Source organism: Suncus etruscus, chromosome 2 (assembly GCF_024139225.1).
Source record: "Suncus etruscus isolate mSunEtr1 chromosome 2, mSunEtr1.pri.cur, whole genome shotgun sequence".
NCBI classification, from domain to species: Eukaryota; Metazoa; Chordata; class Mammalia; order Eulipotyphla; family Soricidae; genus Suncus; species Suncus etruscus.
In genome coordinates this window covers 18,084,463-18,101,517 of record NC_064849.1, presented here as the reverse complement: position 1 = coordinate 18,101,517, position 17,055 = coordinate 18,084,463, and the positions used below count along the sequence as shown (strand labels likewise).

Here is a 17,055-nt window from a genome sequence, read left to right as displayed (position 1 = left end):
CTAGTGCACCAGCAATGCAGGTTGCAATGCACCATATTACACCCTTTGTGGCAGAGCTGAGAATCCTCGTGGAACATCAGCAAGAGGAGATATGGAGCTATGACTGGACATGTGGCCTTGTGTCTGTCAAATAGTGACTCCCTAGTCAACCCTCTGGGCCATCCTGACTCATTCTTTCTACCTCCCCCTGACTTCCCACACACTTTAGGGGCCCTCATTGTATCTGTGTGGAGGCTGGAAAATGTGGGCAAGTGGGATCACCATCTCTGCTCCCTCCTTGAGCCTACTGTCCTTGTGCCCCTGCCCTGGCAGTGTTTGAGTTCATGCCGTATATGGGCATCACCCTGGTCACCATATTCACCATGCTGAGACTCGCCAACGAAGCCAAGATGCGCCAGGTGATCTGTGGTGGTACGTGTCCTGCTGGGTTTGTAGGTCTGGTTGGATCCAGAGACTGAAAGGAGAAAAAAGACTGACTAGATAGAGAGGAGTTCATTTAGCCCCAATCTGTGGCTCAGTCTCCCACTCTGAGTGGCCTCTGAAGAGATCTTAGGGAATAGGAGTCTAGTCCCTTGAGTGCTCTCAGGAGCTTCTGGCTCAGAGGAAAGTACATTCTCTGGCCTGGATTAGTCAGGAGACTGGGGGCAGTGGGTCATATATCTAAGGACAACCTCTCTCATGAGGGCCCTGATGGGGGCTCTTCATGTTACTGATTCTCATGGTCTTTCCCCATCCAACGTGGACCTTGGCACTTGTAGAAAAACAGCAAAATGTGCTTGCTGAGCTCTGCACTTGGCCTCACCTCCAGGAAAGCACCCCTTTCTTAATTCCAGTTCTAACCTCAGGATTTGCCTGGGGTCGAACCTCAGTCATTACATAGGAGGTCCTGCAGGGTTCCTGACTCCTTGCTCTGCCACAGCCATGGAGACCTTCTGTGAGGCGGTGCAGTTTTACCTAAGGCACCTGGAGAACAGCGTGTACCCCGTGATGACAGAGGACCAGTTTGCAGTGAAGGTCTTCCCCATGTACCGTTATTTCATCACGGTGTGGCTCCGCAACAACAACCCTGAGGTGAGGGGATGTTTCCTGGTGGTTCCCTCGTGTAACTTCAGGTGAGGTGTCCAGAGAGGGACACCACCTGGTGGTTCCCTTGTCTAACTCCAGGCCAGGTACCCTGATAAAGGGAGGCTGCCCCTGGTGGTTCCTTTTTGTAACTCCAGGTGAAATGCCTTGGGTAAGATGCCCCCCCCCCCCCCCCCCCCCCCCCGTGGATCCCTCACATCACATCTCCCAGACCCCACCAGCATAGAGTCTGAACTAGTCCTGCTTCCCTCCTGGAACCCCAAGGAGCAGAACCTCATCTGTGACCCCCCCCCTTGTCTGTGCTATGAAGTCGTGTGGGCTCTGGTATCAGCCTGACCCCAGACTAGCGCTGACATACAGGTCCAACACCACTGGCGTGTAGGCACCTCTCCTTGGGAGCAAGTTCCATACCATTCCTCCACAGTAATAAGGATGTTTTACAAAAGGGGAAACTGAGGCAAAGTCCTTGCTCAGGGTCTCCTTGGGGGACACCTTGAGCAGGCTGATGACACTGTCAGCCTGGGCCTATGCCCTCTGCTCGGTGTGCTGTGGAAAGGGTGGAGGCAGGGATAGTTGGCTAAGGGTCTGAGCCCCTGTTTCATGGCAGGTGAAACTGGGGGTCATCAAGTCCCTTCGACCCATGTTGAAACTGCTGCTGCCCAATGATGACCTTCGGGAGCAGGTGTACGACTACATCCCGCTGCTTCTGGCTGAGTACCAGAGCAGCCTGGAGGCGCTCTTCATCACCCAGGTGCCAGATGTCCCAAAAATAGTGCTCCCCAGTATCTGGAAGGGGCCACTTTGCAGACAGTTCACACCTGTGCAGTGCCTAGTGGGAAAGACCCAGGCCAAGGCTCCTTGTGGGCTCCTCTCCCCAAACCCAGGGTGACCTTGAGCTCTGTAACTACCTGTAACCCATCCCAAAAATCTTAACTTTCCCCCTGGGTCAGCTGTTGTGGGTAAGGAAAGAACCTGCCACCAGCTTTTCAGCCATGGGAGAAGGAGTTAGGATGGGTTGTGAACTCTAAAGCTGTGAGCATCCAGAGCAGAAAGCAAGGGAATGGCATGGTGAAGCCACCTGGAGAACATTCTGGTTTACAGACAAGCAGGGGAGATGATGCCAAGGACCAGAGCACTGGTTTCATCTCCCCAACACTGCATACTCCCTGAGTATCAAGCTGACAGCAACTGCTGAACAACTGCCGGATGTGACCCCCTGCAAATCATCAGGATGGGGTTCCAAACCAGCAGAAGAGATGGGGTGGTGGAGAGAGGGCATATGTGTACTGTGTTGGCTATGCTTTATCCAACATGGGAATGGGGGAGGTGAGAGGGGTGCTGCCTAGAGTGCAGAACAAGATACAGCAGGTCTGAGTAGAGCTCCACATGCTGGGGAGAGGGGGGGTGACACTGATGCAAGTGATGTGAGGCCAATCTCTGTGTCTATCCAAGTTTCCCAGAATCATCAATATTTTCAAAGAAGAAACTATTTAGTAATAAATATACAAGGCTCAGAGTTAGGAAATAGAAGAGTTTATTGAAAAGCAAAGGACAGGGCCCGGAGAGATAGCACAGCGGTGTTTGCCTTGCAAGCAGCCGATCCAGGACCTAAGATGGTTGATTCGAATCCCTGTGTCCCATATGGTCCCCCGTGCCTGCCAGGAGCTATTTCTGAGCAGACAGCCAGGAGTAACCCCTGAGCACTGCCCGGTATGGCCCAAAAACAAAAACAAAAACAAACAAACAAAAAAAGCAAAGGGCAAAGAAAGTCCCTGCCTGGGGAGGAACTTAATACAAGACTAGGTCAAGTATGTTTGATTTTATGGGTCTTTATAGGAAAAACTAGTTCTCGGTTTCTTAGCAGAGTCTCAGAAGATCCCTAGCTGTTTCCCAGAGATGTCTGACTAACTTACAGCCTGTGTATGCAGCTAAAATCAGATAAAATCTTTAATTTGCACTCAGGTTGGTGGGTGGGACTATCTACTTATGTGAGACCTTTTTTGGTCATCTATTACACCATATTCCCAGGGATTGCCCCTTAGTCTCCGAGTCTCCTTTGAGCTTGAGGCATGGGCCAGGATTTATAGGAAAATGTAATCTTTCAGTTCTTAGGGAGAATCCAGGAATTTACAGGAATATCTAAGATATAGACAGGGGACAGCTCAAAGGGATCTGCTGGCTGCAGCTAGAGAGGGGAAACTGAGGCTTCCTCTTACAGCATGCAAGTCCTCTGCCTACCCTAGAGCCCCTGAATTGGAGATGGTGATGGTGGTGAGTCACCTGCGGCCCTCTCCCTGTCTTCCTGTGCCCCACAGGTGCTGAGACAAATCCTGGAGGTATCGGTACTCACCAGCACTCCCATACCAGCCATGCAGCTACACAATATTTTCTCAGAGCTGCATGTTCAGGCAAGGCTGAGACCTCGGTTGGGGATGTTTGGGGAATGGGGGTGGGTTAGTAGGATGCCAAGGCACAGGGACATTGAGCTTCATCGTTGCTTCTGTGCCTGTGGGTTGGGCATGGTACCCCCTAATCACAGCCCACCTCCCACACACCCCCAGGTATGCTCCAAAGCTCCTGCACACCAGCAATACAGCAGCCAGAACCTGGCAGAGATAGTCCACTGTTTCATTGCCCTGGGTGAGAGTCCAGGATCGCCTCTCTAAGTGGGAGGGGGACTCCCACCCCCCACTGGCTGCCCAAGCTCTGTGCCTTGACTCCAGCATACCTTACCCTCTTCACCCCCCTGCAGCTCGCTCTTACCCCAAGGAACTGATGAAGTTTTTCCTCAGCCAGATGGGACCAGCAAAGAGTCCTTCTTGTGGGGACCCCTGACACTCATGAAAGCAGTGGTGAGCGCGGAGGGTGAGTGCAGTCTCGAGTGCTGGCTGGCTTGGGTACTCTCTCAGCTCGGTCAAGGTCATTTCCCCTTTTAGGGGTGTCCTAGCCCCTTTTTCCTCTCCCATCTCCTTGAGCCCACAATCCAGCTCTCACTTGAATCCTACTGCTGAATCCCAAAGTTAACTCAAAGGTCAGAGTCAATAAAGGGCTATTGAATCATGGAGTGTAGTCTTAAAACCCCATGGCTTCAATGCCCAATCTCAGCCCCTCGGTCTGAATCTCTGATCCCCACATTCTAAACTTGACCTTGATATTTAGGCTAAAATCCTGGGGCAAGGCCTTTGCAATTCATGTAGCATGGCGCTCTCTGTTGGTAGCAGGAAGCCCTGCAGACCTCGGACCTCCTGGGGAGCTTTAGAGCTTCAAGACCCCTCTGAAGATATGGGGCCCCTACCTCAAGGAAGACCAATTTAAGACACAACGGGGCACTTTTGACCTACTTTGTGGACAGAGATGCTAAAAACAAACAAACAAACAAACAAACAAAAAACCCCTGACATATGTTGGCCCAGCCATCTTTCTGGAAAAAGGCCAGTTAGTAAAAATATTTTCAGCCTTGCCCCTCTGGGCATCTGTGACAGTAACTCAGCCCAGCATTGTGGAGCCCAAACAGGGCAGTATCAAGTGCTCTGACACAGTGTCGTGGGCAAGAGCAGGCTCTGGGCTGGGTTTTCCAGGCTCCACTGTGCAATTCCTCCACTCAAATCTCAAGAAATCAACCTCTTATCTTCACTGCTGCCCGTTGATAGTTCGTCCTGGCTGTTTGGTACAAAAGGGGCTCTCCTGTTTGAGCTCAACAACCCAACTTCTGATAAACTATCGGGGAGAAATAGTTGCTCTGAGGTCCTAAGTCAAAGAAGAATGTTTCAGATCTAAAAATGAATCCTTAAGAAATGAGTAGAATCCTTGCCAGGAGGAAGTATCTGGGAGTGGGTGCTATCTCCTCTTTCTCTCTCCTGGGGTGGCCAGTCTGCTAGTGCCCAGAAAAACTCTTGTGTGTTGTTAAATCCCAGCCAGGGGGTGGGGCTAGGGGCCGGGGTGTGGATAGTGATTGGTGTGCACTTGGATCCGAAAGGACATACCCAGTCTTCCTTTTGTGGAGGTTGTCACTTGATGATGCTCAGTCATTACTCCTGGCTCTGAATCCAGGGATCACTCCTGGCGGACTTGAGGGAGCCTATGGGGTGTTGGGGATTAAATCCAAGTCAACCATGTGCAAGGCAAATTCCCAATTATCTCTCTGGTCCCATACTCAGGACTCTGTGGGCTGGAGAGATAATATAGAACTAAGGTGCTGGCCTAGCATGCTCTGAGTGCCAGCTTGTTCCCCAGTTCTAATATAGTGCCCTGTAGCACTTACCAATACAAGTCTGGCCATATTATTATCACAGTGAGCTGAAACTTGCTGGAAAGGGCACTCCCATACATACTAAGGAAGAGTGGTGATGATTTTTTTTTCCAAACTTTATAGATGATATTTTATATTCCCCAAAGAAGTTTCTGTTTTGGATGTTAATGCTGTCGCCAATTCCATCCTCCTGGCATTCCTGGTCTTGCTGCTGTTTTTGCTCTTTTCTCACTTTTTCCTTCCCTGAGGTGATTGTAACTCTCATCCTGTCCGTACTGGGCACAGAACCTCCACCTGGCCTTTTCTCACACCTCCTGCTCAGCTGCTTCCATGAGGTATATGGCTTGGCTACAAAAACACCTATAAGTGGAGTCTGCTGGACCTTCAGGGAGAGGCAGGGACTCACCTGAGAGATGCTGGTACTGGCCTCCAGGCTCTCTCTTTCTATGCTGGCAGCTCCACTGGGATCCCCAACATGCTCAGAGTGCATCCACAGAGCAGTGGTGGAAGGGTGGAGAGAGACATCTGCTCCACACTTATGGTACCCCACAGGCTCAGAGGCCAAGGGATAAAGACAAGAACAGAGGTGCATGGGAGGGAACCTGAAGGCTTCTGAGAGGTGTTCTGAGCTGGATGGTGTCAGTCCCTCTGTGGGATGTCCCACTCCAGGTTGCTTTCCCTTTGCAGATCCCAAAATGAGTGTGCGCACCATCTATCTGGCCATCCGTGTGGTGAGGAACAGTCTTTCCGACTCCCGCTCCAAGGTGTCAGCTGCTGGTGTACCAGGGATTACTGGGTACTAGGGTCCCAGGAACATGGGGGAGACCCCTCTCCCACCTGTCCTGTGACAGAGTTCTGGGATTTCAGCTGGAGAACATGTCCAGTGAGGCTGAGATGTATGCTACCAGTCCTAGAATCTTGGGGTTGAGGGAGTCAGTCTCCATCCTGGGGATGGGGAAATTGAGAGACAGCAGTAGAGGGTGCACCCCACTTGGAGAGAGAGGCCATGCATCTAGCCCACATCCAGTCGAGGTCTAGGCATCACAGTCCCCACTTTATGTGGAGTGCAGCTGGGGCCTGTAGCCACCAGCCCTAGAAGGGCAGGCAGAGAAAGTGGGAGGATTGGGGATAGGGGTAGAGAAGGTGGAAAGATGATGGGTGTCACTGTGGCTGAGGAGGTAAGACCTCAGTGACTCCAAGGCATTCATCCAGTTCAGATGCTTTGGTGTTCAGCCTCGTGCCCAACTGCCCTGTCTGAGCCACCCTCCCCCACAGGTTCGGATGCCATCCTGCGCTTCATCGGCCAGCTCGCTCTGTCCGGCTTCCAAAGACAGGATCAAAGGCTGGGGCCTGAAGTACGTGTCTGTGCAGCTCACACTGTCCACCTACAAGCTGGTGAGTGATCCTTACAGCAGGCCTGGCAGCTGGGCTCTAGAATGAACCAAAGCTTGGAAGATACCCCAAGGGTCCTATGAGTGTTTCCGCCAGCATCCCCTGCACCCCCAGGGTCCTGTATATTCTGGCCCCAGAGTTGGCATGCGCAGATGTCAGAAGATACTCATAGCTATATGCTTGATCCCAGGGCAGTGGCTGATGCACACAAGTGTCCATACCACGCCCACCATTTTGTTTTGAACTCAGGCCATGGACAGTAACCTGAGCACAGTCAGCTCTGAAAGCCACCAAGCCAGGAGCCTTTGCTTATGTCTTGCAGACTAATCGCCGGGAAAACTTCTACCAGAGGGACTTGGAGGAGAAGATGGTCCACAAAGTGACTATGGACACTGTGAGGATCATCACATCATCTGTCAGTGGGCATGACCAGTGTGAGTGATCCCCTGGCATGGGCCAGTCCCCTTGTGTTGGGGACTCTGCTCGTGCTGATCAGGCATGTGGGCATGGCTGAAACTTTGCACTCATCTTCCCTCTACCTGGGAATCTATAAAAAACTACTGACCCACTGTGTCTAGATGGGAATCACCCCAGATTCCCACAGTGGGGAATCTTCTGCCTCATTGTTGGAAACTTCAAAGCCCCTGCAGCCAGAAGCACATGTGTGTGTGTGTGTGTGCACATGCATATGTGTGCATGTATGGAATTGTCTGCAGTGATTTAATTATGTCAGTTCTGGTGAGTTCTATTGTTTGAGACACACAGTGGGATGACTCAGTTTAAGCTGCTCAGAGGTTTAGAGAAATCAAATGGAACTCCTTCCCATTGCCCAAGTAGACCATACCTTAGCTTCGAGTTCAGCCAAAATTCACTGCCTGCCTCAATTGGAAAAACTCAATCCACCAAGAGAACTACAGGTTAGGTGATAGCCCTAGTCCAGTGGCAGCTCATTTAACCACAAAAACATCCCAGAAGAACAGCAACATTGAGTAGGTCTGTGGAGCAAGTTCTTATTGGCAACACAGTCCGTGTTGTTATCACCCTGTCAACCTTGAAGCAGGCTCTCTCAATTATGATTCTGTCCTGTTGGAAGTCAGGCTCAGAGGGACCCATTTCCCCAGGCCTGGAAGGCTGAGTGGAGTTAGTCTCAGTGGTTCTTCCTATATGCCCCACTTGTGGAAGCCAGAGCTGGGACATCTAACTCCAGAGCCAGGAACACATTTGCTAGTTGGTTGCATTAAAGCCTTGCTCCACCCTCTCAGGCTGTGGTGGAACCAAGATGCACCAGGATTATCTGGGTAGGTGAGAGGGTGCTTAGTGCCAAGTTGGAGAGCTGGAGACACAAATTTAAGATAATCCTCATGTTCCTGTACTGCATATCATCGCCCTGATCACAGAACTGCAGGATGTACTTGTGTCAGAGAGTTTGGCCTATCGGCTGGGCAGGTGGGCAAGTGGTCTGAAATCCGCAGGGCTACTCACTCAGGCCTGGGTCTGGGCATGCTGCTATATTCTCTGGTGGAATGCTGACAGAGTTTCAGCCTTCCCAGTGGACGGGAGCAAGCCCACCCCCAAAGAGTATGAGGCATTATCCTGTATAGGCAGCAATGAGTTGCTAGTCTTCTCTGCAAAGCTTCATGGTGCCCTGGAGATTTGAGAGTTTGAAGAAGTATCAGACATGCTGATGGGGGAATGGTGGGATGAAGTCTTCCAATGGTGGAGACTGTCTGTGGGAGCATGCATGGTGTGGAGTTGGTCCTGGGATTGTCCTAGAGCGGTTTGGTTGCCCAAGACCTGCTGACTACTCTGGCCTGGGCAGAGTGGGGACCATGATGCAAACCAGGGTTGACACAGAGCTCCAGCAAGGCAATTGCAGTGGGGGTAGGCTAGATCCTTAGCACTGGAGCAGCTGGGGTGAAGGGACTGTGTGTACTGTGCCACACATGTAAATGTTGCATCTATGTATGTATACAACTATGTTTGTGTGGGAGGCTGAGTCATCTCCTCTCATGGCCATGGGGTGTCCAGCTCATAATGGTCCCTTGCCCAGGATTTCTGGGTGCGGCTCCTGTGTTACATCATGGACACGGACTTATACGGAGTGCCCTGGGCCCCCCCATCTGCGTCAGCCTGACCAACCTGGTTGAGCGACAGCAACTCAGCAGGGATGCGGTCGACAGTGCTGAGAGCAGAAGCAAGCACGGTGGGCTTCAGTCCTATGCCGGCTGTGGGGTCTGGGCAGGTGGGCAGCTCCCCTCCCTCTACCAGACTCTCGTCCTCTCCTCTACCTGTACCCCAAGGTTCCACTTCTACTTCCTCTATCCAGATGCCACCTTTGGGGTGCTGGTGAGCAGCTGAGGGAGCAGCTGCTGTGGGGACCCCACGGCCTGACACTCTCATGGAACACACCCTGTATCAGGAGCTCAGAAAAGCTACTTTGTTGGCTTGTATGGTGGTGGGCTGTCCTGAGGGGTGTGTGGAGACAAGGCAGGAACTCCTGAGATCAAGAGATGCCTTCAAAGGGCTGATGTTCTCTGTGTCTGATCTGAGTGACCAGAGAGTGGCTAATCTGTTGGGCCTCTTCCTCCAGCACCTGTTATTTCTCAAAACCTTGGACCCCCACGGGCCATTATGTAGAACTTCAAGATGGGGATGGAGAGATAGCATAGCTGTAGGGCGTTTGCCTTGCGCTCGACCAACCCAGGATGAACCCTGATTTGATTCCCAGCATCCTCTATAGTCCCCCGAGCCTGCCAGGAGCAATTTCTGAGTGCAGAGCCAGGAGTAACCCCTGAGCACTGCCAGGTGTGACCAAAAAAAAAAAAAAAAAGGAACTTTAAGATGTTGTCTGGGGATCATTATGCTTCCCCCGACACCCGGGAGAGGAGGCTTATGACCCCAGTATTATAACTCGAGACAGACCCAGACCTTCCCCACCCCTATATTGGGTTAGTCAGTCCAAGACTATTCTTCATGGGGACTTCCTGGGACAGGCAGCTCTAATGAATATCACCACCCTCTCCCTTCCACAGTGGACCTGCCTGCCCCACAGAAGCTGCTGGCCCGTCTCCTGGTGAGTGTCCCCAGGTGCTACCTGGTCTGGCCACATGCTGGAGTTGTTGGGAGCCCTGGGATACCCCTCAAGACGAGATGGCATAACCAGGGTGTTCAGATATTAGGCATCTGCAGGGTTCACCCACATCTTTCCACTCAGCCCCTGGCAACCCCTCAGGACCCAGGTGCAGACCAACTTGTCCCAGGGAGCCCCACAGACATCTGTTCCCTCACCCGACCCCAGTCTCTTCAACCTCAATTTTGATCCTTATAAGCCAGGACAAAGCCTGATGCATTGGTGGGGACAGGCATGATTCTCCTCACCCGACCCCCAGTCTCTTCAAACCTCACATTTTGATCCTTATAAGCCAGGACAAAGCCCTGATGCATCTGGTGGGGACAAGGCATGTGGGGTTCCTAGTCCAAAACTAGAGTCCATCGGTGCCCGGGGTCACCACAGGTGCTGATGTCATCCCCATATAAAGGGGAGGGCCGTGGAGTGGCCATGCTGAACCTCCTGAGGACACTGAGCCACAGCATCGCACCTGCCATGGCTGACACATGGGAGGAGGAGATCCCGGGGCTAGTCAAATATCTAGAAGGTGAGGTGTTGGGGAGCATTGAAGGTGGTCCCCTTCAGCTATGCCATAGGGAGCAGTGGATGTGACCCTTGTTTCGGCAGAGCATACCGAGTTCACCTGGAATCAGAATCTGTGGGAGGAAAAGCTGATCCAGGTAAGGAGGTGGCTGGGATTGGGGCAAAGTGGGGGCACGCAGGAAGGTTAAGAGTTCCTGATTTCATCAGAGAGGAAATGGGGAATTCCAACGCTGGTATGGATATTGGGCAACAGGGGGCCACAGGCTGGAGAGTGGGGTGGAGGATCCCTCCAAATAGCCCCAAGTCACAGCTCCCACATAACAGTGCTGAACTGTTATGTTAAGGTGGTGAACCATAAGGGCCTTGGGGATGGCTCTCTCAGGATCCCACAGCACCCTGGGACACCATCCCCATGACCAGACAGGGGCTCTTGGCACTCCCACTCACACCTTCTCCTTCCCCTGCCCCCAGTTTCTGAGAAATTCCCTCAGGAGGACTCGGGGCTCCAGCTGGAGCTTGCGTCTGAGTAAGGAGCTGAATAACCAGATTGAAAGTTTCGACAGCCCATCTCTGGAGAAGGTAGGTCCCCCCTCAAGTCATGTAGACAGATCCCTGATACCAAGGGCTCCTCCTTGGGCATTGACAGCTGCATATTTCTGGATGTCCTCAAGGACCCCCATTCTCGCTTGGTGTTTTCTCCTTGAGAACCTACGTGGTGGAGGCAGGAAGCCCCTCTCTCTCCCTGCTCCCAGCTTCCCCTGCTCACCTCGTCTGCTCTCTCACAAAGTCATGTAGAAAACCCAGCAGGAAGGATGGAAACTGCACTGGGTTTGGGACAACCATGAGAAGTGTTGAGGCTGACATGGGGCTGCAGGGGCTTGCTGGGCCCCACATGAGCAATGAAGAAGATAAAGCTGAGTGGGGGAGAAGTAAAAAGAAGCAAAGCTGGGGCTCAGAAATGGACTCCCCATGGTCCTCACTCCCAACAGAGTTTACTGGGCAGAGTAACCCATGCTGATTCCTTCAGAATGTGACTCATGATACCAGGAGGCTATTTCCTGGTGGGCTCATGATGCAGTGGAAACATGCATGACTTACACGCATGAGACCTGGCTTTAATCCTGGGCACCACAGACAACAGGTGTAAATATTGTTGAAGTAAATCAGAGATCTCAGTCAACAGACACCCTCCTATGTCTCTTGAGGACATTGCAGTCAACATAGCGACACTTCTGGAAATGTAGTACAATGGGTAGGGCACTCCCTTTGCACATGGCTGACCCAGGTTCAATAGCCAGCTCTAGGTTTAATCCCCAGTACTGCATATGGTTCTTCCAGACTCTCCAGGAGTGATCCCTAACATAGAGCCAGGAATAAGCCCTGAACACTATGGGTGTGACCTAAATGTCAAAAAACAAAGATGGTGGGGCTGGTGTGATAGCACATCTGTAGGGAATTTGTCTTGAATGTGACCAACCCAGGACAAACTTGGATTCGATTCCCAGCATTCCATATGGTTCCCGAGCTATTTCTGAGCGCAGAGTCAGAAGTAATCCCTGAGTGTTGCTGGGTGTGGCCCCAAACCAAAAACAAACAAACAAATAAAAGATGGTGACATTTCCCAGTTGTATCTACAAATTCACTGCAGAGACATTAGGATCATTCCAGCACTCATGATCTTGGCTGCATTTTACGGGATTGTTTTTTGGCAGGGATATAATAAATCGATCCCAAAATTCATACAGAAATGCACTGGGGCTCCAATGAACCAATTTATTCATGAATAAAGAAGAAAATTGAGCTATATGAACTTCCCGGATTCATGCTGTGTTGGTTAATTACAGCAAAGAGGAAGGGATGGCACAGCCCCAGGAGAAGCTGCTAGAATAGTGGGCTAGAGCAGGATGCCCAACTGTGAAGCTCATGCCCAGTGTCAGGCTATTTTTAACAAGGCAGCTGGAATACTGCAGAGAGGGAAGAAGAGACTTTTTGATATATGGCACAGAGGTAATACCATGCCTGGCTGCAACAGAAAGAAGTTGGACTCCTTCAGACCTCTCACAACCATCAATTCAAAATAGAACATAGTGCACAAGCAAAACCTACAGAACTCCTAGAAGATTTCTCCAGGCATACATTTCTGTGGTCTTGGCTTGGGAAACCTCCTCAGATATCTCTTTATGGTACCAGAAAAGATGATCCTTGAATATGCAATAAGTGAAAGGAACTAGGTGCATAAAAAAGCACATATTCTGGTTCTGTGTATTTAAATATCAAGAATGGAAACAATTCAGAGACAGAAAGTAGATCCTTTTTTTTTTTTTTTTTTTGGTTTTCTTGGGCCACACTCAGTGATGTTCAGGAGTTACTCCTGGCTATGCACTCAGAAATTGTTTCTGGCTTGGGGGACCATATGGGACTCCAGGGGATTGAACTGTGGTCTGTCCGTTAGCATGTGCAAGGCAGACACCCTACTGCTTGAACCACTGCTCTGGCCCCAGATGTTTTTTTCCAAGTGCAAAGAAAGGAGGATTCTGGGGTGACTGCTTGTATGTGAGACTTTTTTCATGCAGAGAAAATGATAATAACTAAATTTTAAATTGTAAAATGGTCTCATAACTTTAAATGTACACTAAAGTTGTAATCCCTAAATGGTATGTGAATTATATCGCAATAATATGAGAATTGTGTCTCAATAAATTCATTTTAAAATATTTTATAGGTTACAATAATAAATTATTATTTATTCAAATAGATATCCTTTCATCGTTTCTTGGCCTTTTGGCTAAGATCTAGTGTGATATCAAATATACCATGCACAGGCAAGAATTTAAAACAGTAAATAGCAAAGCATATCTCACAAAGAGCTACTATAGCCAAATCCATAGATTTAAATGGCTAAGATATTCTCAAATGTAGTTTATGATCAGGTATTCATCTATAAGAAAGTTGTGTATGACATTTATTTATTTATTTATTTATTTATTTATTTATTTATTTATTTATTTTTGGTTTTTGGTCCACACCCGGCGGTGCTCAGGGGTTACTCCTGGCTATCTGCTCAGAAATTGCTCCTGGCAGGCACGGGGGACCATATGGGATGCCGAGATTTGAACCACCTTTAGTCCTGGGTCGGCTGCTTGCAAGGCAAAAGCCCTACCACTGTGCTATCTCTCTGGCCCCAATGTATGGCATTTAATAAGCAAAAGTATACAGCTCAGCCTTATACCAATAACTCATTTTGCATAGGGAAGATAAATAAGGTAAAGGAGTCTTGTTGATTTAGATAACATCAAATGGCCAAAATGATCTGTAGCAGCTGATGGAACTTCCTCAGAAATCTCCTTCTGTCCTCCCCCAGCCCCTTCTCTCTGTGGCTGGTTGGATGCCTCCAGGTGAGGCTACAGAGAGAGACGTTCAGACTTTCATCAAAATCATGAGTGAAAGCTATTAGCTTTATAGCAAAAAAAATCAACTGTTGTAGAGTGAAAAGAAGCTCCTACTAAAAATGATAACCTATTCAAAATAGTAACCCAATGACTACCATCAAATAGGAGCATGAATGAAGGAGAACTAGACCAAAGCAATCAATTAAATGGGATGGTTATAGGACCTCCCAGAACAACCTCTTTTCTTGAGATAGTAGGGCCCAAAAATGAGCACTGTAAAATGAGGGTTCCATTATCTCAAATTTCTTTCTTTGCAAGACACAGTGGTTCCATTTTTCAGTTTCCAAAAGAAGAGGTGTGTGTGTGTGTGTGTGTGTGTGTGTTTGTGTGTGTGTGTGTGTGTGTGAATGTGACTCTTATGTGGGATTTAGCAAGATTACTTTCAAGTTGATCTGAATGAGGAAAGAGAGAAGGGAAAAGGTCAGTTTGAATGATAAGAATTCTTACGGGAGGACTTGTTCTTTCAGGAGAAAACACTAAATGTTTCAATGGACAAAGTGAAGCCTTGGAAAAATAAATCAAAGAACATATCGATTGCTTTGTAATTTTGTGTTGTCCTTTATACACATGAAAAGGAATCAGGAACCTGGGCAGTTGTACAAAGGACAGGGAATTTACCTTAAACACAGTAGACTTAGTTTGGATCCTCTGCACCACATATGGTTCCCTGAACCCAGCAGCAGTGAATGTGAGCAGCACCAGGTATGGACCCAAAACAAATTAAATGAAAAAGAATCAATACAAAGCAATTTTTGAAAACAGAACTATTTTCTGGCACCCAAACAAAACGATAAGTCAAATCCAAAGGGAAGAGAGACATAGGGATGCCTTGAGAGTGAGCTACTCTTGCAGCTATTAATATGTGCTGGTTTAAGAGATGCCTCAGGAAGTGCTTCATTTAAATTCTGCTTCTCTAGTCATGCTTGTGCCCTCACCTTTAAATGAAACCATTGAATTTAGTTCTTAAAGTGGAAGGCTTGAACCCTCCTGTCTGCAAAGTGTGTGCTCAGCGATTGAGAGTATCCCTGGCCAGATAAGCCAGTTCTTGCTGCCTTTCTTTTTTGTTTTTGTTTATTGTTTGTGTTGGTGCCACACGAAGTGGTACTCAGGGATTACTCATTACTCTGTGCTCAGAAATTGCTCCTGTCAGGCTCAGGGGGACCATAAAGGATGCCAGGGATCAAACCCAGGTTTTCTACATTTGCAAGGCAAATGTCCTACTCACTGTGCTATCACTTTGGCCCTCTTACTGCCTTTCTGCATGTACAGAGTTCTTACTGCAGTTTTCTCTGCTGGGTGATAGTCCCTCAGTACTCAAAATAGTCCCAAGCACTCAAAATAACCTGCATATTTATCTTACGGAAGAACGGAATGCTTAGAAAGCTGAGTATTTTTTTTTCTTTGTGAATTTTATTTTGTTGTTGTTATTTTGGTTTTTGGGCCACACCTGGTAACTCTCGAGAATTACTCTTGGCTATGCACTCAGAAATCGTTCCTGGCTTGAACCGAGGTTCGTCCTGGGTCAGCCATTTGCAAGGCAAACACCTTTCTGTTATGCTATTGCTCCAGCCCCTCTTTGTGAATTTGGAGGGTTCTTTAATGAGCAAGCTCAGAGTAGCACCACCTGGAGGGCAGAAGCGAGAGACCTGAGCTCCCTTTGTCCTTTTGACTCTCCAGGGCTTCTTGTACCGGGCCTTGGGCTTCACACTGGCCACGGGTCTGGAGGCTGACAAGGTGGAGTTGCTGCTCCTAGAACTGCTGTACAAGACAGACTACAGCAACGACTTTGATCGCGAGGTGAGTCCACTTTCCTCAGGACCTTCATGGGTTGGGGGGGTATGAGCACATGAGTTGTGTGTATGCATGCATGAGCATGCTTGAGCATATGAGTGCCTATGTGCAGTATAAATGTGCTTGTTCAGTGCATATATGCAATGTGGGTACCGTTGCCTCATGGGTGCACATGCAAGTGTACATGTGTGATGTGTCATGTGCATGCCTATGTGTCATGTGCTCAGAAATTGTAAATTTATGTGTCTACAGTGCATGTATTATGCATTATGCATTATTGTATGTGTTGCAATGTCTAAGCAGATGTGTGTATGGTAGGAGTGTACCTCTGTGTCTTTGAGGGGCAATATCATCCACCGCTCTCACCCCACTAGCGGGTTCTTCCCAGGGTGTGATTCTGTGCTTTGGCCTGTGTGCCCGGGGCCAAGTGAAGACGGTGCTCAAAGTGCTTCATGAGTTTGAGGAGCGGATTCAGGAGTCGGAGCAGAGCTGGCAGATCAGTGCATGGCGGGTGAGGCATGTGGGGGCGGCTCTCTGGGGTCCTTGGGGACATTGGGGCTGTGAGCAGAATCACCAAGTGCTTATAAATATCTCTGTATCTACTGTCACCAAATAATCCAGCTCAAGTCTCTCCCACAAAGCTGCTTTTTGGGGGAATCCTCTCCAGGCCCCAGATAGCAGGGGAGTCTCACCTTGCTCTCCCCATAAGCTCCTCAAACCCCAACATGGGGTGTCCAGGGCTGTATGGGAATGTAGAATCTCGGGCCTTGCATTCAAGGAAGTAGTGCTGGTATGAGAGCGGGACCTTCATTAGTATGTTAGCAAGTAGAGATAGAGAAGGACACAGGGTTGTGGCCCCCTGGCCCAGAGCTGACAGTGGTGAGTGGGAGTTAAACTCTTTTTTTTTTTTCTTTTGGTTTTTGGGTCATACCTGACAGAGCTCAAGGTTACTCCTGGCTCAGAAATTGCTCCTGGCAGGCCCGTGGGACCCTATAGGATGCTAGGATTTGAACCACCATTAATCTGGGGTTGGCTGCATGCAAGGCAAATGCCCTACCGCTGTTCTATCTTTCCAGCCCCAGGAGTTGAACTCTTGAGGCTGCCCTCCTAATACCTGGTCCAGATGCCTGCCAGATGATCCAATGCCATGGCCAGCTGAGCCCCGTAGGCCACCACATGCAATCTGGCTCCTGGGCTCATGTAGGCTGCTTACCTGGGGGGAAAACTCCTACTCCTGCCTCCAGTGCTCCCCTAACCCCAGGCAGGCCCTTAGATCTCTTCTACTAACCCACTCTGAGTGGATTCCATGCCTCCTGTGACATCTCTCAGGAGTAGCAGCTGAGATAGTCTATTCCCAGGAATTCCTCAACACCCCAAGACCAGCTGGGTCAGAGCAGACCCCTGGCAGACACACGAGACCCTTGTACACAACCATATGA

The 17,055-nt window shown here is 49.4% G+C and overlaps 1 protein-coding gene across 1 annotated transcript in view; it reads left to right on the top strand.

The window, feature by feature from the left end:
* The window catches only part of MROH2A (maestro heat like repeat family member 2A), a 47,570-nt gene that overhangs the window by 5,458 nt on the left and 25,057 nt on the right, over positions 1-17,055 (top strand). The window contains 19 exon segments of the mRNA XM_049768906.1: positions 313-411; positions 920-1,071; positions 1,691-1,834; positions 3,399-3,491; positions 3,645-3,723; positions 3,836-3,880; positions 3,883-3,948; positions 6,020-6,109; positions 6,608-6,660; positions 6,662-6,727; positions 7,047-7,156; positions 8,753-8,822; positions 8,825-8,927; positions 9,757-9,797; positions 10,239-10,380; positions 10,461-10,513; positions 10,848-10,955; positions 15,503-15,622; positions 16,005-16,127. Coding sequence (XP_049624863.1) covers positions 313-411; positions 920-1,071; positions 1,691-1,834; positions 3,399-3,491; positions 3,645-3,723; positions 3,836-3,880; positions 3,883-3,948; positions 6,020-6,109; positions 6,608-6,660; positions 6,662-6,727; positions 7,047-7,156; positions 8,753-8,822; positions 8,825-8,927; positions 9,757-9,797; positions 10,239-10,380; positions 10,461-10,513; positions 10,848-10,955; positions 15,503-15,622; positions 16,005-16,127 — 1,757 coding nt within the window.